Raw genomic sequence first — 23,633 nt, 5'->3', positions numbered from 1 at the left:
GCAGTGGCTGGATGAGATGAACCTGCAAATTTGTTCCACTCATTATTTGGTTTCTTAGAAGGTTTAACCTGGCCAGATATTGGAAAAGTGGAAACATTCTTGGCAAACATTAATGTGTTCGGATATTGGCAAAATAAGATTGGACAGACCTCTGTAATTGAAGGCTGCTTGCATGCCAATCTTGGTTCTCTGCTCTGTTACCCTGTCGACTACATCTTGAATCTTCAGTTCCCAAGAAAACTCAAGAGTAAAACGTTCAAAGTAGTTCCTGGTCTGGTCAAGAGCGAAGAGCGAGATAGTTTGTTGTTTGCAGATATCTTGCATCTGTGGTCCTCTAAACTAATGGAGAAACAACATTGGAGTGTAATGGTGTCCTTGGAGAGTTCTCATGGACAATAGAGAACCAGAGTCAGACCATAGTTATGCTTATTTGGCACTTCTTTTTTACGGGCAACAGCGGGAGCTCCGCCAATTCAATATAGTAGAGGGAAAAATTGTACAGAGTAGAGGTTACAAGAAAAAGGAAAAACAATCAGAGGGCAGCAGCAGACTACTCGCGGTATGCCTGCTCAACCCTAAACCCTAATCAGGGCTACAACCCCCTCAACCGAGATAGTCCCATTTTTGAAGATGCACCTGTTTCTCTCTTTCCATAGATTCCAGGCAACATAGACGATGGCCGTGACCTGAGATGTTCTTGGTGTATCTTGACTCTTGAGGTTTTGTGCCACCAGTTGAAGATAGAGGTACTGATCGTTGCAGCTTCCGCAGCAGCAGCGTGCAAAGTAACCAAAACGCACCAAACTTGCTTGGCAAAACGGCAAATCAGCGTCAAGTGAACTGCACTTCCACTAACCTGATCGCACATAGGGCACACCACAGCATGTGGCCATCCCCTGTCCCTTAATCTATCTGCCATCCAAATCCTGTTTTGGAGAAGCAGCCAAATGAAAAGGCACACTTTTCCTTCAGATTTCACAGACCAACCCTTGTGCAGTCTAGGGTCCTTGATCTTTCCAAGGAATTGAGTGCTGTAGGCAGAACCAGCAGAGTAGCAGTTATTAGCAGTGAGGTTCCAGGTTATAATGTCCTGGCCATCACCCAGGTGACTAGTGAGAACAAGTGCTCCTATCCTGATGAAAGAGTTAAATTGCGCTCAGAATTTAATTTCCGAAGGCCTCTCATCCATCTGTCAGTCGTCATTCCATCTTGGACCGAGAGGTTTTTAAGGGCAGCTAGGTTGTAGAGCTCCGGTCAAGGTCTTTTAGTGTGCCAGTTTTGATGTTGATAGCGGTGCAAGAAGCAAAAAGGCGCCTGTCAGTCTCATTGCAAGGAACTGGGAAACCTTTCCATGGTCGATCAGAGTTGTCCCAGCTCTACCATAGCCACCTGAGTCGCAAGGCGTGGCTGTGCAGATCAAGATCCTTGATGCCAAGACCACCATAATCCTTCGGGGAAGATACTTTTGTCCAATTGACAAGGCATTTACTGCCATGTGCACTCTCTTCACCACACCAGAGGAAGGAAGGTGCGTCTGGTGTTATCAATCCTTTTGATCAACCACTTTGAGGGAATGTGAGAAAGTAAGTAGAAAGGGCCAAGAGTACCGCATTGACCAAGACCAGGCGTCCTTCCCTGGACATAAGCTTGCCTTTCCACGATTTGAGTCTGGTCGAATACTTATCCAGCAGAGGCTGACAATTAAACCTGTGCAGGGATCTATAGTGCCAAGAGGGAGAGCCAGGTAGCTACAGGGGAAGGACCCCAGTTTACCACCAAATCCAGAGAGAATATCTCCGAGATCCAGGCTCTGGTAGCTGATAGGAAAGGCCACACATTTAGCTAGGTTTATCTTGAGGCCAGAGACTGATCCAAAAAAAATTCAGGATAGCAGAGACATTGTTGACTTAATTCTTGCAAGGGATTAAAAAGAAGGCAGCATTATCCACATAGAAACTGGCTCTCATCTTCGATGCTGTATGCATGACGGGCAAAAGAAGTCTACATTCAGTAGCCTTGGCAAAGATTCACTGCAGTGGCTCGAGGGCTAGAATGAGGAGCATTGGGGCAAGCGGATCTCCCTGTCGCAGCCCACGTCTGTGATGGAAAGGTTTCCCAAGGGTTCCATTAAGGTTCACTCCAGAGGTGTAAGTAGCAGGCGAGGAGGAGTTCAGATCCCTCCATCTAGCACTGAAACTAAAGGCCTAAAGCAGGTTAAGGAGATAATCTCAATGAACGTTGTCAAAAGCCTTGGCAAAGACGAGTTTGAGGAATGGCAGGGGTTTCTTCTTGCAGTGGGCTTCCTTTACAATGTTTCTAACAAAACAGGAAGTTGTATTGAATAGATCTCTTCTTGATAAATGCGCTTTGACAGCTCGACACTAGAGATTGCAAGGCAAGAGCAGGCCTGGTAGCAATTATCTTCCCTAGGATCTTAGCCACACTATGCATGCGGCTTATGGGCTGTAATCAGCAGCAGAGACAAATGCCCCCTTCTTTGGGATGAGGGCAATGTTTGCGGAGTTTAATAAGTGCCAATGATCACCTTGGAGCAATCTCAACTGGTTAATAGCATTCAACAGATCCATGCCGACAATAGTACACTAGATCTTACAAATAAAAAAACCAATGCAGCCATCAGGTCCAGGAGCTTTCTCAGTGGGCAAAGCAAAAATGGTAACTTAAGTTCATCCATGGAGAACTCATTAGGTGCAACAGATTAGCAGTGAGAGGTTGTAGAGAGTCCAGATTGAGGCCCAACACACTTGGAGTAGGTTCACCCAGGAGAGAGTTAAAATGGATCAGAAGAATTTGAGCTTTCTCAGGGTGGTCATTGATCTGAATTCTATGGTCATTGGAGAGCACTGGCATGTGATTTTTTTCTCCTTCACCCATTTGCCCTTAAGTGGAATAACCTGGTATTAGCATCACCAGATTTGATCCAGGTAACCCTTGATCTTTGTCTCCAACGAGCTCTGTCAATTGCTGCAAACCCAAGCAATCTGTTTTTTAGGGTGGTGTGAAATCTCTTTCAACATGAGTCAACTCCCTGTCCTCCTGAGCAAGATGCAATTGGAAAATCACCTCTGTTGCAAGCTTCTCCTTAAATCTCTGCTCTCGTCCATGACTGTTACTCCATTGCTTCAGTACTCTTGCGGTCCTAGATAGCTTGATATGCAGATTCTTGACAGCGCCAGTTGAAAAAACAGGCTTGCACCAAGCCTTTTGGACCACATCTTTGAAACCATTAAGACTTGCCCAGTAGGCCTCAAATCTGAATCCCCTGTAATGCCCAATGTGCATCTTCTTGAGAATAATGGGTCGATGGCCAGAGATTGTTGTGGAAGCAGGAATCAGGTGATACTGCAGATGAACAATAGCAAAATCATCAGGGCAAGCCACCAAGATGCCCCCTCGGGTGCCAATAGCCGGTTTGAAAATGACATTGGCAGAGAACTTGCTGGCAGGGATCTCAGTGACCGGAGCAGGGGAGAGGTCAGCCAACTTAGTCTCCTGGAGGCAGACCAAGTTGCAGTTGTGGTCAGCAATAAAATTTTGAATCGCTCTCCTTCTAGCCAGGTTGTTTAACCCTCTGACGTTCCAATTAATAAGTTGTATATACATTGCAGGGATCATCGCGGTGGGGGCGTTGCAAAGCGGTTGGACAACAGTCTTCGCGAATGGCAAACAAACAGCCCAAGGGATAGCCGGCATTGCAAACAGTAGTGAACAGACACCAGAATCTGAATTCTGAAGACACAAACACAGCATACAGAGGTGCAGCAGCACTAAGCAAGGAACAGGGGTGACGCAGAACAGAGACAGGAACCAACAGAGGGCAGCTGATAACGAAGTGGAAGATCTAACATTGGTAACAGTGGGGGCGCTGGAGACTAGCAGAGGCAGCCGATCAAGCCACTGCCAGAGCCTCCCCAAGCAGAGCTTCTTCCAATCCTCCTAGGAGGCAGTTACAATGTTCGTGAGCAAACCAGTGGACATCCCACGTTTGGGGGGTGATGGCTCTAAGTCCTAATGCACCGGCACCAGCCCAAAGGGCAGCCTCATCCTTGATCTTCATGGGTAGGTCGTTCACCGATGGGGACCCTTGGTTCAAGACGCAGTCACATCAGCTTTCTTCCCCATCTTGCGAGCAGGGTTGGCGGCGTCCATCAAGGCCGTGACCGGCTGCTGGTACAAATCTCCATACTTCTTCAGGGCAGCAGAGGTGGCGGTCGATTCATCGATGGGTTCACAAGATTTCTTCAGCAAGACAAGCTTGACCATGTCCATCGTCAGTAGACCTGCAGTGGGCTTGGCAGCGACCACTGCATCTTGCCAGCTTCTCCGTGGCAGATGGCTTCGAGGCCGCCGGTGATAGCGGTGGTGGCGGCGAGAAAAGGATGCCAGGGGAGTCGGGCGAGGCAAGGCTAGCAATGAAGCCAGTCAGGGCAATGGGGCCTCGAATACTGCAACACTGAGTCTTTGGAAGCTCCACACAGATAACTACCAGCAAGTTGCGGTCACTTTTATCCAGATATTGTGCACATTTGATGTCCTTCCTCCCATATTTGCTTCCTGGGAACTCTACGGACACACTGTTTCACTTCAGTTGCCTGTAACTGGAACTAAGACAGATGCTTTGTAGGCGGAAGCCGAGTAGGGATAGATTGCTCTAGGTCGTCAATGTTTCCAAAAGCAGCAACAATGAAGATACTGTCCTCCATGGTTCCAGAAGCAACAACGATGACGATACCACAATTCGCATATTAAGCAGCAACAGCCCCGGGGATACAAATCCTCAGTTCCACTTCCACCAATAATAGCATTTTAGATACCATCTTCGTTAAAGGCTTGAAGCTGGGGAAAGAGCTGGAGAAGATAGAAGATGATGTTTCTCCGCTGGAAGGTGATGGCCGAATTCTGGGCCGAGACCATCATCCATATCGTGGCATCAGACAGTGTCAAGGTGCACATCGAATGGCTTGCGCAAGGAGGAGAATTCCTTGCTCATGTTTGGGCTCTCCTCAATCACGCAGGCATCCTGAAACATGAACAGAAGCAAATCCATGAAGAAACCGTGTAATGATATTGTGCTTTTTGTACTCCCATCCTATTGTAAGTTACCAAGTATTTTTATGCTTGATCCCTAATGTGTTCCAATTTGTTACCAATCAATCAAAAGTACTTCATTGATGCGACATGTACCTAATCTGGACCAGAGAAACAACCTAAGCTTTCTATTTGTTCACTGTTGCCAGGCCAGTTTACTGAGCCAAGATCTATGACTGCAATCCATGACGCAGAAAAATCCGCAGTCAGCATGGCTAACAACATCTATCTTATTTAGTGAGAACAGTACCAACCTTTTCTTAGCTGGCAGGGTGAGAGGCGACGGCACTTCTTTTGTTTAAATAGATACTTTGTCAGCCGGCAGGGTGGCAAACCGTGGAACTTCTTTGGTACAGTGTTATTTGTTGATGAACATCACAAAGAGAAAAATTCTGTGGGCGGCTGGTTACTTGAACAGGTCCACTGTGATCTCCAACCAACTGGAACAATGATCTACGCATGCCTGTTGTCGAGGGCATCTTGGAAAAGAGTGTAAATATACCATTCAAGACGAGCATATGAATAGCAGCGTTGATCTGAACATAACCACCCAGGATCTAGATGGAAGAAGCATGTTTTCCTTTGGTGCAGTGCCAAAGTATCTGTCATGGTGCAGACTTGAATCAGCTACATTAATGACGAAATAGTCTAGATATAGAACAGAAGTCGTGTAACTGAGAGTGAAGCACATATCACAGAATATTTTTCATAGGAGCTGCCATAGTGACATTACCTTGTGGAGAGCTGGAAATGTTTCCACAGCACCAACCTTTTGTTAGCTGGCAGGGTGAGAGACAACAGCACATCGTTGGTTTCCATAGATATTGGTTTCCATAGATACTTTGTCACCTGGCAGGGTGAAAAAACCGGTGCACTTCGTCTGCAGATACAAACGCAAGGTCCTGCAACAGGAGGTTAAGAGGGTTAGAGAAGTACAACGTTATCTAGCTGATGCACATCACAAAGAGAAAGATCCTGTGGACCTTTAGCTGAGCAGGTATACTGTGATCTCCAGCCTACTGGGACAATGATATGCGCATACCTGTTGTCAGGGGCATCTTTGGGGAGGAGTGTAAGTACACCATTCAACACAGGCATATGAATAGCAGCGATGATCTGAATATAACCACACATGTTCCGGATGGAAGAAGCATGTTTTTCATACGGCACAATGCCAAAGTATCTGTCATGGTGCAGACTTACATCATCTGCATTGACCAAAAGAGTCCAGATATACAACAGAAGTAGTGTAATTGAGATTGACGTATTGATGTATTGATCGACCTTATTTTCATAGGAGCTGGCATCGTGACATTACCTTGTGAAAAAATGGAAATGTTTCCACTTTAGTTAAATAGCTCATTGTCAACCAATGATCATATTGAAAAGCTCACTGGTCGCTCTCGATTCTAGAATGATATGCATTCATCTGGTTTGCCGTCTTCCGCCAAGACAGTGATATGCTTGACAGGAGTGAAGTGGGAAAAAAAACAGCGTCTGGCAAAAAGTTAGCTATAAGATGAGTACACATTGCAAGGAAGGCATTAGCGTCTGGCTAGGCAAGAAGGGAAAATTGTAGCAAAATATCACTCTGTGCTTACTGCAATAGAAAAGGGGGAAATAATCTACAACAGAGCATCAATATTGCTATGTTTATCTACAATCAATTACTGTACCTAATAAATTAAGCATTTGACTAAAAGAACCAAGTTTTTGATTAAAGCCAAACCTCAAATATCTAGCATCGCAGGACACTATACGTACCCCTATTAAGGAATGCTGGATCACACCAACAAAATGCATACATCTGAACAAATAATTATACCAGTACAATGGTGAATGCACTCGATGAGAATATACGAACTGGGCAAAAGATGTTCTTCACATATGGCCCATAATATATTATCATCATTTGGAGACAATCAATCAGAATACAAACTAAATATTGCATCAACCAATAATCTGCAAAAGAAACTAAAAAAATACATCTACAGCTTCATAGTTCTCTTCATTGTTCCAATACATGGAAACATAAACCTGCATCCTGTCTTGTTCTTTATGGACACATGGCAAGATCTGAACATTGCCATATTGTAGGAAGGAAGGAATTAATTAAATTAAAAGATGTGCTAGAAACTATCCATCATTGTGTATCTAGTGACTCACGATGGTCTTATTTGCAATAAAAGCAGTTCTATGGGATTCTCTAATGGACTGTTCCATTTTTCGTGGCATGAGGCGATGGCTTGCTGCTGTAATGCTGAATTTGGTCCCAGTGGTGAACAACTCATCTGTATCTCACCAAAAAGAATTAGTATTACTAGCCCCCTGATGCAAAAGTTGGTTGAGTTCACGATGTTGATAAAATACTGGCAGTCAATCTGTTCATGAACAGCAAGCAACTTCCTGATCAGCACTGAGCTGCAATGAAGCCAACACGTCTTCCGTCACTGCCATAGTCAGCCGGCACTGCAGCCAGCAACAGCGCTCGACCCGGGGATCTTTGACAACCGTGCATCCTTCATCACTTTCCTAAGTTTATCCACGTCCTGCCACCTCCCAGCATCTGCATATATGTTGGACAGCACCACATACACGCCATGGTTGTTGGGGTCCAGTTTCAGCATCTCTTGCACAGCCCGTTCCGCGATATCAATGTCGCCGTGGCTCTTGCAGGCTGTAAGCAAAGCCCCCCAGATCATAGTATCAGCCTTGCATGTCATCCCACGTATCATCTCTTCTGCCTCCAATAGAAGTCCACTCCGGCCGAGGAGGTCAACCATGCACCCATAGTGTTGGATGCTCGGAGTCACCCCAAAGTCCTCCATAGATGCGAACACTCTGCGGGCCTCGTCGAGCAGCCCTGTGTGGCAGTATGCTGACAGAACCCCGACAAGTGTGGTTGCATTCGGCGGCACACCCTCCTGGCGCATCTGCTCGAACATCGCCAGCGCATCCTTGCCATGCCCATGGTGCGCCAACGCTGAGATCAGGGCGTTCCACGTAGCTGTATGCCGCTCCGGCATCCCCTTAAACACCGCTACAGCCTCCTCGATCGCCCCATTCTTTCCATACATGTCGACTAATGCTGTGCCAAGGATCACCCCCACAGGCGCCGCCATCCCCCTCCTCTCCATGATATCATGCACACGCCGCCCCATCACGAGCCCACCAGACTCTGACCGTGCGCAGGCCGACAGCACCGATGCAAGCACCACTGCACCAGGCTCGAACCCCTCATTGAGCATCTCATCAAAGGCTCCCATGGCGTCCTGGTACCGCCCATTCTGCGCATAGCCAGAGACCATGGTGGTATACACCACCACGCTTCGCTCGGGCAATTCATCAAACACCTTCCGCGCGACACCAATGAGTCCAGCCACCGAGTACGCGCGGACAAGGCCGTTGGCAACGTAGGTGTCATGGTCGAGCCCGTGCTTGACGACGAGCGCGTGGATCTGCGTGGAGACAGGAAGAGCGAGGCGAGCGGAGGCCTTGAGGAGGAAGGGGAAGGTGTGCCTGCCGGGGGAGTAGGGGGAGCCGGCGAAGTGGCGGAGGTGGGAGAAGAAGGCGAGGGCGGAGGCGGGGTCGGGGGAGGAGGCGAGGGCGCGGAGGGAGGTGTTGAGCATGAATGAGTTGGGGGCGTAAGGGAGGGAGGAGAGGAGACAGAGCACGGCGGCCGGAGGGGAGAGCGAGGCGTAGGCGTCCAGGAGGCGGGAAGCCGCGAAGGCGTCGTTGGCGATGCGGCCGGAGACGAGCATGGCCGCGTGGACGACGGTGAGGCCGTGGAGGGTGGAGCAGCGGTCCGCCAGGAGGGACAGGCTGACGTGGCCGCGGCCACGGACTACGGCGCCGGCGGCGCCGCCGCCGCGGAGGAGAGGTGACGCGGCCATTTGCGCCTGTTTGAATGCGAAGTTGAGAGCAAGTAGCCCGCACCTCGTTTTATCCACGCATGAATTGTTTTGCAGTTTTCCTATTTCTAAATTTCAGAAGTTCCCCGCCCTGAAAAAAGAATCAGACGGCTGTTTGTATTTTCACTTTCAGGCCGTTTTTTATGGCCGTCAGATGTACACGAATCTTAGCGCTGCTCGCTCTGTTTGTCTCATGTGGCGCGTGTCGGGCTTCCGTCGGTTTTTTGGCTGATGGACCGGGCCTAGCGGGTGTTGCTCCGTACCCGAATCCGTTTTGACCAAGGTGGTTGATCGGCGACCCGTGTGAAGAAATCATTTCTGTAATGGAGAAGGAAGGGGGGAGAGGCGGAGGCGGCGGAGGGGAGTCACCGTCGCTGGCGAATAGCGGCGAGGGGCTGGCGTGATGTTATGAAGAGCAGGAAGATGCCGTCGAGCAGCCCTAGGAAGAGGAAGGCTAGTTGTCGCGGAGCAGCAAGAGGAAGGAGAGAGAGTGGTACGGAGAGGAGGTCGGCGGAGTTTTTTCGTCCCGCCACCAGGTGTTTCGCCGATGAGGTCGGAGTCAGTCGTCGGCGCCTACCAGGCGGAAGGCACAACGAGCCATTTCCCCCAACCCCACAGCTCTCATCTGAGTACTATTTTCTCGGACAGTATTTTTGGTTTCATTCCCTGCATCCATTTAGTCGCCGCTCGTTAGATCCTTTTGCTTGTGTGGGGATTGCTTCATCACGCTTGCACTAATTTCACAGTATCGTCTTGGTTCATATTCAGCATACCCGTGGAGCTCAATGTTTTCGCCCAAGTAATTTGTATGTGGGGTATTCACCATCAGTAATTTGTATGTGGGGTTGTGCGTTTAGCTATGTTTTCCCATTCAGATTATGTGTTACGTGGGGGTACTCATTATCAGTAATTTGTATGCAGGTGAGGTTTCAATTTTGTAGAACTGAAAAAAAACTCATCCTTTGGTGCACACATTGTAGAACTGAAAAAACCTTATCCTTTGGTGCACACTAACCGACGAAGGAGATCTAGTGTATTTTTGTGTTCCTCGTAGGTAGGCTAGGTAGCTACTTCATCCATGACAAACTATAAGATGTTTTTATGCCTTATGGAAAATCAAAAACATCTTATATTTTGGTGCGGAGGTAGTAGTTAATTGGCCTCATCCTCTCTTTTTTGTTGTGTATTTTTTTTCTTTTGCAAGTCGGATTTCTAGTATGTCTTTTCTGAGTTTATGCTTTTTGTTCTTCATCTTGTTTTTTGACAGAGTGATTTGTTGAAGCTACGGTTCAAAGAGATTAGGTTGTTCTTTTTTCATGGCGATGATGAACAATCAGGCTGCAGGTGGGACTGATAGCGGGAGTCCCACCACATCTCACTTAATCCCAACAGGTTTTGGTAGGTTATAACCAACAACCCAGTAAAACTTACGTGGGTTAAGTGGGATCAAGTGGGTTCCCACTTCCAACATGTAGATATGTAACGTATGTGTGCAGATATACGAAATAGATTCTACTCACAAAGTATGTCCAAATATAAACAGAGGGTGTACCCAACATGCATATATGAACCGTGGCTGTATACAACATGCATATGTGAATTGTAGTTGCAAGTTAGAAATCACCTGAAAATAATATAGCTTCGGTTCAGGCTACATGCAACCAGACTGCAACACCATTTTTGCTTCAGAAGTGAACATCACTTCATTAATAAACACCACATGACAGAAAATTTGTGAACACATCAGAAGGCTACATGCTCTAAATATGGTGGACATGAGCCATTTTTTCTCTTCCCGTTTCGAATATCTCCAAGATGTTGAATCCTCTGGAATGCATTTTAAGAGCCCTGCAAGTATACAATCAAGTAGAGTGCTATTTTCTTATCAAGAAAAGCTAATATTATATTATATTAAGAAAAGGAAGATGGACAAGAAAAGGCAGCAGAAAAACAAGAAAGTATTCACTCTCTTGCTAAGCTCACTCCTGCAATAAAATCACATCAACCAAGATGGACAACAGCTATTTATTCAATGGATGAACAAGCTAGTTGTAAGCTGCTACCTAGGAAAATAAACACTTTTCTGCTCCCAAACTATGGTCTTCTTTGTAAGAACAGTCCGGTACTTGTAAGTAAAAATAATTAAGGAGAATTGGAACATCGTGTACGATAAAATTTAATAATACATTGTGAGTAAGACAAGCACATATATCAGTATATATCTATGAGCCCCTGAAAAGCATGCTGAGGTACTTGTAAATTATCTTATCAACGACTGCAGTAAGAAAGAGAACAAAAAAAGGCCTAGCAAAACAGCGGATGAGAGCACATTTCAGTATCCACCTGAAAGCATGTGAAATAGTAGTACTTCGTTGGCTGTTTCAAACACTCAAGTACTAACATGTAGTGAAATCTGTCCTTGTCTAATACTAGTATTATTCAGAGGAACACAAACAAGTAACATGCTGCAGGCTGCCCTGTTTCCTTGTACCACCTAACTATCATTTTAACTACAAAGCTTTGGATCTTCAGTTAGATAAATCACAAAGCTTTGGCTTCAGTTAGATTCAAAAACTTTGGACCTTCAGACAACAAATGTACCAGCGATCGGATGTACCTGTTGCCCAGGGCAGGGGCGTCAAGGTTGGGGGTGGCGGCGACCTGCGCGTCCGGATCGATGCTGCCTGTGACCTTGGGGTCAGGATAGGGGCTGGCGACGATCTGACCATCGCGTCCTAGTACAGTAAAGAGTAACGGGTTTTCAAAATTGTAACAAGCATCTGCAAAAGAAGTACAACTAATATGTAGAACAAGCATCTGTATAACTAGTGCAACAAGCATCAGGTCGGCAGGGCAGAGGACGTTCCTACAAAAAAAATATTTACAAAAAAATGTCTTTAATTTGATCAAGCCAACTGCATCGACTCGACCATGCTGAAGAGCCTGTGTTTTGTGGTTACAGCATGCCCAAGAAGCAAAAGTGAAGTTAAGAAGAAAAGAGGTGGATGTGTTATTTCTGCAATCTGTTTTGCTCCGATGTAGTAGCAGTAGTATTAGTGTTACCGGACTTTCTATGAGACGATTCCAGCTGTGTTTTACTTCAATTTGGATTATGTCAAACTTGATTTGAGCAGAAAATGGTAATCTGTGACACAAAAGACTGTTGTCAAGCTTCTAGATTGTTTTGTTAACCTACTTATTACACGGCCAAATTAAGCCAAAGTATATCTTCTCATGAGCATTGTAAAACAATTTTCTGAAACTAAAGTGAGGTGGTATTATTTTCTGAAACAAAGTTCTGTAAATTGTTTGTTGATTTGTCTATGGTTTACAAACATATTTGAGCACTTGTAAAATGTTGAACTAGAATAGCATTCTTTGTAAGAAACAATAGAACATTCTTTTTTAATAAAGAAAACAGAGGACTCAATTCACCTTCCTTGTATATACTAGCATTTACACTGATGCACTGTGCAAACGCAAACTCACTAGGATATGAGTCGGACCACCAAATCTTGGATGGAGGAGAAGAGTGGAGAGAGATGCCATGAGGGGCAGAGGGCGTTGGAGGGGGAGTCGACACTTGCAGAGGCGGAGCTCAGGTGGGCGGGGCTGGCACGAATCGGTCCGGCGAGCTAGGCGCTGCTCAGGGGGCGGCGCATGGTCCGGCGAGCTGCATGCTACTCAGGAGCGGCGTACGGTGAGGGAGAAGAGGGGTGGCCGGAGGAGCAGCGCGCCGCCGGCGGCCAGGCCGAGGGGCGGCGGCTCGAACCCTATCCCCGCGAGAGCTCACAGCGCGGTCGTTGGTTTGTCTTTTTTTTTTTTTGGAAAACTGTGAAAGTGGTGAGGTGGTTCCAGCGGGCTGAATGGGAGCCCACTTATTTTTGTGTTGTCCAACGGGTTCCCACTAAAAAAAACTAAAATGATTAAGTGGGGTGGACGCAATTAGTTCCTGTAATTATTGTGAATCTTCTATATCTAAATAGTTAGCCCACATTAACATATTTTTCTCAACATGCAAGCATGCCACCTTATCATTCAACATGCATAGAAAAGGCCTACCTCAACATGCAACTATGCATATTAAAAATCCACTTAATATGCAAACATGCATGCATGTAAAATTACATTATATTATGGTATTAAATTTAATTCTTATATAATTTTAAAAACTACTATTTCAAACATTCATGTTCCATATAACCAAAATCTCACTAAAATAATGCAAAATATTCCCGCAACAACGTGCGGGACATCATCTAGTATGAATAAAGTTACAGGTGTTTCTTAAAAGGAAGCACCTACAGCATGAGATAACAACGTAAAGTTGTTCTATTTTTCTTCGACCATCATAAACTGGGGCTGCTCAACATGGGATTTCTTTTGTCGTACATGAGGGCGTGGACGTCCAAAAAATACTCAAGGCCTTCTAATTTTTTTTATTTACTAGGATAACGTCCATGCATTATAATGGGTTATAACATTAGCTTGCAATTTACCTGCCTATATTAATGTGATTATGTAAATAAATATTTTTTTAATCATGTCCATGATTTACCTTATATTAAATCCTGCCTTGAACTTGAGGATATTTGCAGAGTTCATTTTGGCGGGTACTTGGCAAAGCCATGACCTCTGGAATTCCATATAAAAAAGTAAAAAAAAAAGAAACGTATTGCCGAGTCTCTTCTAGCCGAAACTCGGCAAAGATGTGATCTCTGGAATTCCCATTTTTAAAAATCGGAAAGAGAAAATGTTTGTGAGTTTGTGTTAGCCGAATCTCGGCAAATAAAATCCATCATCACAGCTCCGTCGCCTACTCAACAGGGAGGCCTAACCGTCAGGCTTTGTCGAGTTTTTTTTTGTCGAGAACTCGACAAACTTGAGATTTTGCCGAGTTTATTTTGTTTGTCGAGTCGTTTTTCATTGAAACTAAGCAAAGTATGAAGTTTGTTGAGTTGCTTATCCCGTCGAGTCCAATTTTGAATTAAACTCGGCATATAGAAACATTGCCGAGTGTTTGATAGAAAAACAACTTAGCAAAGTGTCAATGTATGTATGTATGTTTTCTTTTTAAGTAAATTAAGATGATTTATTATCAGTAATTTGTATGTTTTCCCCTTCAGATTATGTGTATGTGGGGTACTCATTATCAGTAATTTGTATGCAGGTCCGGTTTCAATTTGTAGAACAGAAAAAACCTCATCCTTTGGCGCACACTAACCGATGAAGGGGATCTAGTGTATTTTGTGTTTCTCGTAGGTAGGCTAGGTAGCTACTCCATCCATAACAAAGTATAAGATGCTTTTATGTCTTATGCAAAATCAAAAACATTTTATAGTTTGGTACTGAGGTAGTAATTAATTGGCCTCATCCTCTCTCTTTTGTTGTGTGCATTTTTTTTCTTTTGCAAGTCGGATTTCTAGTATGTCTTTTCCGAGTTTGTGGTTTTTGTTCTTCATTGCTTTTTTTTTACAGGCCGATTTCATTTGACGCTACGGTCCAAAGAGATTTGGTTGGTCTTTTTTCGTGGTGATGGAGGATGGATAACAACTTGGAGATATTCTATTTTTCTTCGACTAAACCGGGGGTTGCACTACAAGGATACCCTCTGTAAAGCAACACAAATTCTACAACGTTTTGACTATAGATTGTAAAATTTTCCATAGATACGCATATAAGCGATGCAGCATATGCGATGTAGAGTTGCAGCTCACATCCCCACAAAAAAAAAGAGTTGCAGCTCATTATCGTGGTACAATTGAGAAAAAAAACTGAGGAAAGGAGAGACAGAGAAAGAGACGCGCGAGAAACAGAGCCCCTGCCCTTATCTCACCCAAACCGCCGCCGCCAACACTTTGTCATCCTCCTCCGATCCACCTCACCGCCGGCCCTCCCCCTCCCCTCCTCCTACCTCGCAGCCCCGGAGGCTGCCGGATCCACATCATCCCTACCCACCCATCACTCTCGCGACCCATCTCTCTCTTCACGTGGCTCCTCGCTACTTGTGAGAACCCGGAATTAACTTCCAGACCCTCCTGTGTATATTTGTCAACCCCAGGATCATTGTTGACAACACAGTGAAATGATATCATTGCACAATACATAAAAGGTATTACAATTTAAATATATCTTGCCACAAGGCATACCTAGATAAATGTCTCATGACACTTATTACATTCAGAAAAAAAACAGAGGAAAGTATAATGTGTAGCGACTCCATCTCGGCCACAGGCAGTCGATGTAGTCCACATGACCTCACTCCTACGGGTCGCCATAGTAGTCGTAGTCATCACCTTCGTCTTCATGGAACTCCGTTGTCCACAAAATTATTACCATGAGTACATTATGTACTCAACATGCCTCCCTCGGGGAAGGACCTAATAGCAACATGTGGCTTCAAAGGAAGGTTGTATGGCTCATTTGCATAAAAGCTAATTTTGTTTGAAAAATATAGCAGTTGGATAAAAGCAGTTTTTGATGAAAACAAGTTTTATCTCCAGAATAACTTTCATCAAAGTGAGGATCCTCGATTAACTCACACTCTTCATAGGTTCCAAGAAAAGGGGCAAAGAGGGAATAAGCAAGACAGGTCCTGTATGTCGAGAAAGATTCATGTGCTGTCCTTGACCGTGGACACGGCTATTCGAATAGTTTTACACTCTGCAGAGGTCGTACACTTTACCCACACGACACAATCCCGACTTGTTGCCACCAGTGGCCGCTGGTATAGTACTCCATTTGGTGTATTGGCAGGGGATTGTGACGAGGTCTTTGGACTAGATCCCCCAAAGATGTGACATGCCCACCGGGTCTGGCGCACGGAACTGAGAGTATGTCCTCAAACCGGTCCCCCCATCTGTGCAGAGGATACTCCTCGCAAGGCAGCTATCCCATCTGCGGTACGGCGACATCGACACCTAAGGCTGACTAGCTTACTTGACCAAGCCAGTGCCCATATAGCATGTGGTTGTATTGTTATCACAATCTTCAAATACAAGACTTATTAGGCCTTAAGCGGCACGGACGACTGATTGTCCCCTTCAACTCGTGAAGGGCAGCCAATCGCTCCTTCAATCCTTGATTCAGCTGTCGCCCGCACCAGTATTCAGATGGTAAGTTTCACCCAGAGTAGAAGAGGATAGAGATGGTCAACAAGGGCCAACCGGCCTAGCTCAGCATTAAGTTTCAACTGTCAATGACTCGGAGGTCATTCAACAAGGCACCTACAGGGTGATAAGCATGGCTAAGCATTTCTACTCTACCGGAATTATATACTTCTACTCAGGTGTCAAGTAAATAGGCGACAAGCGGATCAGGGTAATGTGTCAATCGACACACTTGCTACGAGAATTAAAATAGCATGCACATAGCAACAATAAAACTCAATGCAATTTTGTAAACCATAGGATAAGTATGATCAAAGAAGGAGGCATGCCTTCGTTGTTGAGTCCTTCTTCAGTAACCTGTTCTGTCCATGTCCAACATCGATATCGTCACTCCCTACTCGTCGGAACGACAGCAAAAGACAAACAATAAATACCAAAGCAAAAGTAAATCCAAATAACATCCAAAACAATTTAAAATTGGATGGACAATAAGATATTGTTCAAGATGGAGACTTTGAAATGAGGTTGATTAGGATGTAAGAGAAAGGATTCATTGAAGTGACATGGTTGAGGTTGACACAGCTAAGAATTACTTGGCGATCAAGACTAACGTTCCAATACGAATATGCAATTAAACACTAGTAGTGCCCACTACACATCTCGACAAACTATATAGGAAACTACTATCTAACAAACACAATGGCATCAACACACATGAAAAGGAACCATCCTATGCATTTAACCACACAATTACAACATGACATGATGAAGGTAAAAGTCAAATAAATATTTAGACAGAACCTAAATATTTATAATGGTCAATTGCAACCAAACATATACAACAACTATATAACCAAACGAAAGCAAGTATTCTATAAGACAACTAAACCAACATTACAAACCATTCTAGTCAAGAAACAAAACATCATACAACAATATGAAATGAAATGATCTCAGTCTAGACCTAAAATATTATTAAAAGGAAACAGAATCAACTGCACTATATCAAACTAATTCATTTGTCAAACAATTAACAAGAACTACACAACACATTGAACAAATGGATGCACATCTATCCTAGGCATGATATGATTAAGAGTAACAATCAACCGAGAATAAATATTTGGATGAATCCAAATACTCATAATGGTTAACAACAATCAAAGACTAAACATAAATCATAAAAACTATTAGCATGCATATCTATAAAAGAAGACAAACCAATACTAATTAAGGTAGAAACTAATTAAACAACTTAATAATAACATACATCTCAGACAATACATGTGAGTATAGATTCACTAGATGTCTAAGCAAATAACACAAGCATGACACATACGAGTGATCATGATAAGATACTAAACTAGAATCTGGCCTTACTACTAAAGAACAACAAATACTCAAGTAACCACTAACAATAAGGTTACCACTTCATGCTTACATAGTAGATCAAACTATGCACACTAAGCATATGAGGAAGATACAACTCAACTAACATGAAAGGCAAACTATCTTAAGCATGTGCTAAACTACCGCAACAAGACCCAACACTCTCGAGGCTATCATAAGACCAAAGTGATCATCCATAAGAATGCACAAGAGACTAAGTACTCAATTATAGCACATCGACAAAATAAGACATGAAAGATCACTTGCATGAGTGACAACTAGACATATAACAATGCTTCAACTAGATAAAGTAGATATGAAGAAGTCTAGGCGTACCCAATGTAATAGTGCGGTAGACTAGATATAATGCTAAGCATGGATGATCATGACACAAGATGCCAAACTATGCTACCAGTAGAATACAACTTATAACTACGACATAACTTAGTTGATATCAACTAACATGACTATCAAGAATGGCATTAGCACACAACACTATCATGCTAGTTGTGACTTATAAGCAAAAGGGAAAAGCATACTAAGCAGGAACACATCTAGGTCATGGCATCAATCACATCAAGCAATGTGCTATACTAGCATGAATGACATGACATGTATTTCTACCTAGTACAACCTAGACTTGCTAATACATAACTGGACAACCTAAGCATCATACGACACACGAGTCGTTACACACATGCTATGAAATCCATTTATACAATCCCAACAAACATGGCATAGTATTGATCAAGCAAGAAGTTGCTCAATAAAAATATACACAAGGTCAACAGACTACTATAATGTAAATCAGGGCTAACCATATGTGTAGTCATACAATGCAAACTAGAAATGATATAGTACATGGTCTGCATACAACCAAACATGCATTCTACTGTAAGTAATTGTTAACACGGCATGGTAATAAACTAATATAAATAAACACACATGATAATTATCAATATGCAATAAACTAGTTTTATTCCATCAGAATGATTCTATATAGCAATACAAATATGAATGACATAAAGCATCCAACCATGAAATCATGGATAATAAACATCTAGAAAGAAGAGGAACAAGTTGGAAATTATATTCTACACAACAAACTATAATGCACTCATTTCCAAACAACAAGGCATTTTATTTGACATCTAAGAAAACTATGCAAAACACCTACAAATGATGCCTAATAACTATCAGAGGCATGCCATGCTTTCAAACCAATAAAACGAACATGCGACATGGACGAAAATGAAAATATAAACCATATCTAAGATATCTTCATGCTAAACAATAAGAAAATAAGAAAACATGAAGTCTTTAATAATTAAAGAAATCAAACAAAGCTTAGAATAATCTTACAGGGTCCTAAGCATGGAGACAATTCACCAAAAATATGTACGCATTCTCAACATAGAACCATAAACAGTACTAGGCATTATTTAAATGATAACAATACGATTACCTATCAATGCTCCAAATCTAATTAAAATAGTAACACCCGACAAGCATTTATGAACAATAATAATCTGATACACCAATCAACTCGCACACATGGTAAGAATTTGCAAAGATTTGTAAAGAGACATATCATAGGACTACGCACGCACAAAAGAAAAATACCATCAAGATCATACTATATTTGACAATTTAAATTATCCTACAAATACGTCTAAGAAATCCACGAAAATGCAGACTCACATGTTTAAATGTGTTGAAGACAAAAGATAAAACCCAACTAGAAGAAAAGAACAAAACTCAAATTTAATTGAAGTTCGCATTAGGTCAAATTAAATCCTCCAAATTATAAAAGTCCAATTTAAGCTTTGTTAACAATAAAACAAATGAAATTTTCTCGCCCTGATTTTTGGAAAAAAATCTTAAACAGTCTGAGAATCGGGATGTTACAGATCTACCCCCCTTAAAAGATATCTCGTCCCCGAGATTCAGGCTGACTAAAGAAAATGGGTTTGGTCTTCGACGCAATTTCTTCACAAGCCCTTATGCATCCATGGTCAATTCTAAACTTCGTGATCGACAACTTTGAGGTCTTGGATGGAGATACTTCTCTTGTTGATACTATCTTTAGCTTTCCAAGCCTTGGAAACAGTCATTCAATCTTCGTGACGGTAACCACATAGCTTCTGTGAGTGGATGAACATTCTTCGGTCGTGGCCTTCTTCTTTTTGTCAAGCTTCGGTGTGGCCGGACTCATTCATTCTTCCTTCAGGTTGAACTTATAGTACATGTATTGAAAGTCTTCAAATCTTTGTCTTCTTTACAAATGAAGGTCTTCAATTCTTTGATCTCGCCACGCATCGTCGTCTACTACCCCCCTTTAAAGATGTTTTCCATGGGGTTCACATTTATAGTAGACCTCTAAGCATGATGTTGCAACTTCTCTCCTCTCAAAATGTCCTTTGGGGTTTATAGAGAAGAGGAAAAGAGCATAAGAGGAGTAGAAGAGTCCTACACAAGGCAGAGATACCCCAGAAAATAGAAAATAACACCCATATAGTCTTGAAGCTATCCAAATAAAACTCAAAAGCAACTCTTTTGGCAAATAGGGTTTTAGTATCACTGCATATGAAAACACCAAAAATATGCAGACAATACTCACACAAGAAAGGTTTTGCGTCTACAAACTACGATTTCTATCACTACAGGGGTGTTAACCAACCTAATCCTATATGGTTGGTCACAATAATTCTTGGAGCAAATCTTCAATGTTGACAATTGGATCATGATCGACGGTTATTGCCTTCTTGATTCCTCGACGTGTCTTTTCTCGGGACAATGTTGCTACTTGAAGCTTCCGGGGTTGAAGTATCTTGAAATTCTTGGCACATCTTGTGAAGCTTCTGACTTTTCAACACCAAGGGCAGGGAAAAGGGTTTCACATACTACAATGAAGATGGTAGAGAAGTAGAGTTTAAATTTCAATTGAATAAGATGAGATGACAATAGCAATAGTGAAGGAGAGGAGTACGAGAATGATCCTTTTCAATATAGTTTTTCTTAGTCCCTAAGGCTTTCCATTTCTAACTAAGGCCACGCGACTAGGTCGACATCGGCTCTGATACCACTTCTGTGAGAACCCGGAATTAACTTCCAGACCCTCCTGTGTATATTTGTCAACCCCAGGATCATTGTTGACAACATAGTGAAATGATATCATTGCACAATACATAAAAGGTATTACAATCTAAATATATCTTGCCACAAGGCATACCTAGATAAATGTCTCATGACACTTGTTACATTCAGAAAAAACCAGCGGAAAGTACAATGCATAGCGACTCCATCTCGGCCACAGGCAGTCGATGTAGTCCACGTGACCTCACTCCTACGGGTCGCCATAGTAGTCGTAGTCATCACCTTCGTCTTCATGGAACTCTGTTGTCAACAAAATTATTTCCATGAGTACATTATGTACTCAACATGCCTCCCTCGGGGAAGGACCTAATAACTACATGTGGCTTTAAAGGAAGGTTGTATGGCTCATTTGCATAAAAGCTAATTTTGTTTGAAAAATATAGCATTTGGATAAAAGCAGTTTTTGATGAAAACAAGTTTTATCTCCAGAATAACTTTCATCAAAGTGAGGATCCTCGATCAACTCACACTCTTCATAGGTTCCAAGAAAAGGGGCAAAGAGGGAATAAGCAAGACAGGTCCTGTATGTCGAGAAAGATCCATGTGCTGTCCTTGACCGTGGACACGGCTATTCGAATAGTTTTACACTCTGCAGAGGTCGTACACTTTACCCACACGACACAATCCCGACTTGTTGCCACCAGTGGCCGCTGGTATAGTACTCCATTTGGTGTACCGGCAGGGGATTGTGACGAGGTCTTTGGACTAGATCCCCCAAAGATGTGACATGCCCACCGGGTCTGGCGCACGGAACTGAGAGTATGTCCTCAAACCGGTCCCCCCATCTGTGCCGAGGATACTCCTCGCAAGGCAGCTATCCCATCTGTGGTATGGCGACATCGACACCTAAGGCTGACTAGCTTACTTGACCAAGCCAGTGCCCATATAGCATGTGGCTGTACTGTTATCACAATCTTCAAATCCAAGACTTATTAGGCCTTAAGCGGCACGGACGACTAATTGTCCCCTTCAACTTGTGAAGGGTAGCCAATCGCTCCTTCAATCCTTGATTCAGCTGTCGCCCGCACCAGTATTCAGATGGTAAGTTTCACCCAGAGTAGAAGAGGATAGAGAGGGTCAACAAGGGCCAACCGGCCTAGCTCAGCATTAAGTTTCAACTGTCAATGACTCGGAGGTCATTCAACAAGGCACCTACAGGGTGATAAGCATGGCTAAGCATTTCTACTCTACCGGAATTATATACTTCTACTCAGGTGTCAAGTAAATAGGCGACAAGCGGATCAGGGTAATGTGTCAATCGACACGCTTGCTACGAGAATTAAAATAGCATGCACATAGCAACAATAAAACTTGAAAGTGTGTTATATCGACTAGAGGGGGGGGGGTGAATAGGCGATTTTTATGAAAGTCTTCAGAACATGGGAGTTTTGAAGACAAACGATAAAAATAGACCTATTACCATCCAGCGGAAGGTAGACTACACTAGGCAAACCATAGTCAAGTATTCAATGAAGTGAAAGCATAAAGACTAATAGCAGCTAGGTAGTAAGGATCAGATAGGAAGATATTGTGAAGCCAAACAGAACACGCAGTCACTCAGTGAAGACAAATGATAGAGCAAACATACAATGACTTCACAAGGAGTAACAGTAAGTAACGTGAAGTGAAGATGAAACCAGTGACTCGTTGAAGACAATGATATGTTGAACCAGTTCCAGTTGCTGTAGCAACTGCACGTCTGGTTGGAGCGGCTAGGTATTTAAACCTTAGGACACACAGTCCCGGACACCCAGTCCTGAACACGCAGCTCAGGACACCCAGTCCTCACCGTACTCTCCTTGAGCTAAGGTCACATAGACCTCGCCCAATCACTCTGGTAAGTCTTCAAGGTAGACTCCCAAACCTTCACAGACTTCGTTCACTGGCAATCCACAATGTCTCTTGGAAGCTCAGAACGCGACGCCTAACCGGCTGGAGGATGCACAGTCCTCAAGTGTAATAAGTCTTCAGATCACACAGACAAGAAGACTTAAGTGATGCCCAATTCTCTCTGGCTCTGGTGGTTAGGTCTTTATCCTCGCAAGGAATTCTCTCTCAAAGGCTTCGAGGTGGGTTGCTCTCAAACGACAAAAGCCGTGCTTTCAATCTGAGCAGCCAGCCATTTATGGTTGTAGGGGGTGGGCTATTTATAGCCACTTGGCAACCCGACCTGATTTGTCCGAAATGACCCTAGGTCACTAAAGAACTGACACGTGTTCCAACGGTCAAATTTCAAACTCACATGGCAACTTTACTTGGGCTACAAGCAAAGCTGACTTGTCCGACTCTGGACAAGATTCACTCTCATTGTCTTCACTCGAAGCCATAGGTTTTTGGTTTAGGCATCACTTCAGTCATTCTGACTGGTTCTCTTGGACCCCACTTAACAGTACGGTGGTTCCTATGACTCAACACAAACGAAAAAGAACTACGAAAGATCTAAGTCTTCGAGCTCCATAGGCTTCATATCGTGTCTTCTCTTGTCATAGTCTTCAATGTGAATATCTTCATATACCACCTTTGACTTTAATGTCTTCATACATTTTTAGGGGTCATCTCTGGTAGTAAAACCGAATCATGAGGGACTTCTACCTGTGTTATTCTGCAATTCTCACAAACACATTAGTCCCTCAACTAGGTTTGTCGTCAATACTCCAAAACCAACTAGGGGTGGCACTAGATGCACTTACAATCTCCCCCTTTTTGGTGATTGATGACAAACTAGTTGAAGTTTTCAACGGGGAATATAATCTGTGAAACTATAAAGGATAAGGAATTGTCTTCATAAGTTGCAAGGGCTCCCCCTGAAGATGTGCATATAAGTTAATTTGCTTTTGGAATGCAAATGCACATGGCAGGTGGTACTTGTGAAGATCCACTTAAACTTATGATAACAATCCACTATGCATGTGAAAGTATATGAAGATAATGCCATGCATAATGGAAAATGGACGACTGC

At 43.4% G+C, this 23,633-nt stretch overlaps 1 protein-coding gene and 1 long non-coding RNA gene across 2 annotated transcripts; both read right to left on the bottom strand.

Moving 5' to 3' along the window:
• Nucleotides 1–6,994: 6,994 nt before the first annotated feature.
• LOC119355806 (pentatricopeptide repeat-containing protein At5g56310-like) lies at nt 6,995–9,002 on the bottom strand. The gene has a single exon (XM_037622684.1). The coding sequence runs from the start codon at nt 9,000–9,002 to the stop codon at nt 7,569–7,571; it is 1,434 nt and encodes a 477-aa protein (XP_037478581.1). The 3' UTR covers nt 6,995–7,568.
• A 1,808-nt stretch (nt 9,003–10,810) lies between these two features.
• On the bottom strand, nt 10,811–12,857 carry LOC119291734. The gene is made up of 3 exons (XR_005142611.1): nt 12,456–12,857; nt 11,638–11,755; nt 10,811–10,868 (listed from the first exon to the last, which is right to left on the bottom strand). It is a non-coding gene; the product is annotated as an uncharacterized LOC119291734 (long non-coding RNA).
• Between the last annotated feature and the right edge of the window lie 10,776 nt (nt 12,858–23,633).

The sequence above is a fragment of the Triticum dicoccoides genome, chromosome 1A, assembly GCF_002162155.2.
Source record: "Triticum dicoccoides isolate Atlit2015 ecotype Zavitan chromosome 1A, WEW_v2.0, whole genome shotgun sequence".
NCBI classification, from domain to species: Eukaryota; Viridiplantae; Streptophyta; class Magnoliopsida; order Poales; family Poaceae; genus Triticum; species Triticum dicoccoides.
The sequence above is the reverse complement of the archived record's forward strand: the minus strand, read 5'-3'. Positions and strand labels throughout refer to the sequence as shown.

Bases quoted from the DNA above. Each gene is read 5' to 3' on its own strand.
- LOC119355806 (XM_037622684.1), bottom strand. From the start codon at position 9,002: ATGGCCGCGTCACCTCTCCTCCGCGGCGGCGGCGCCGCCGGCGCCGTA.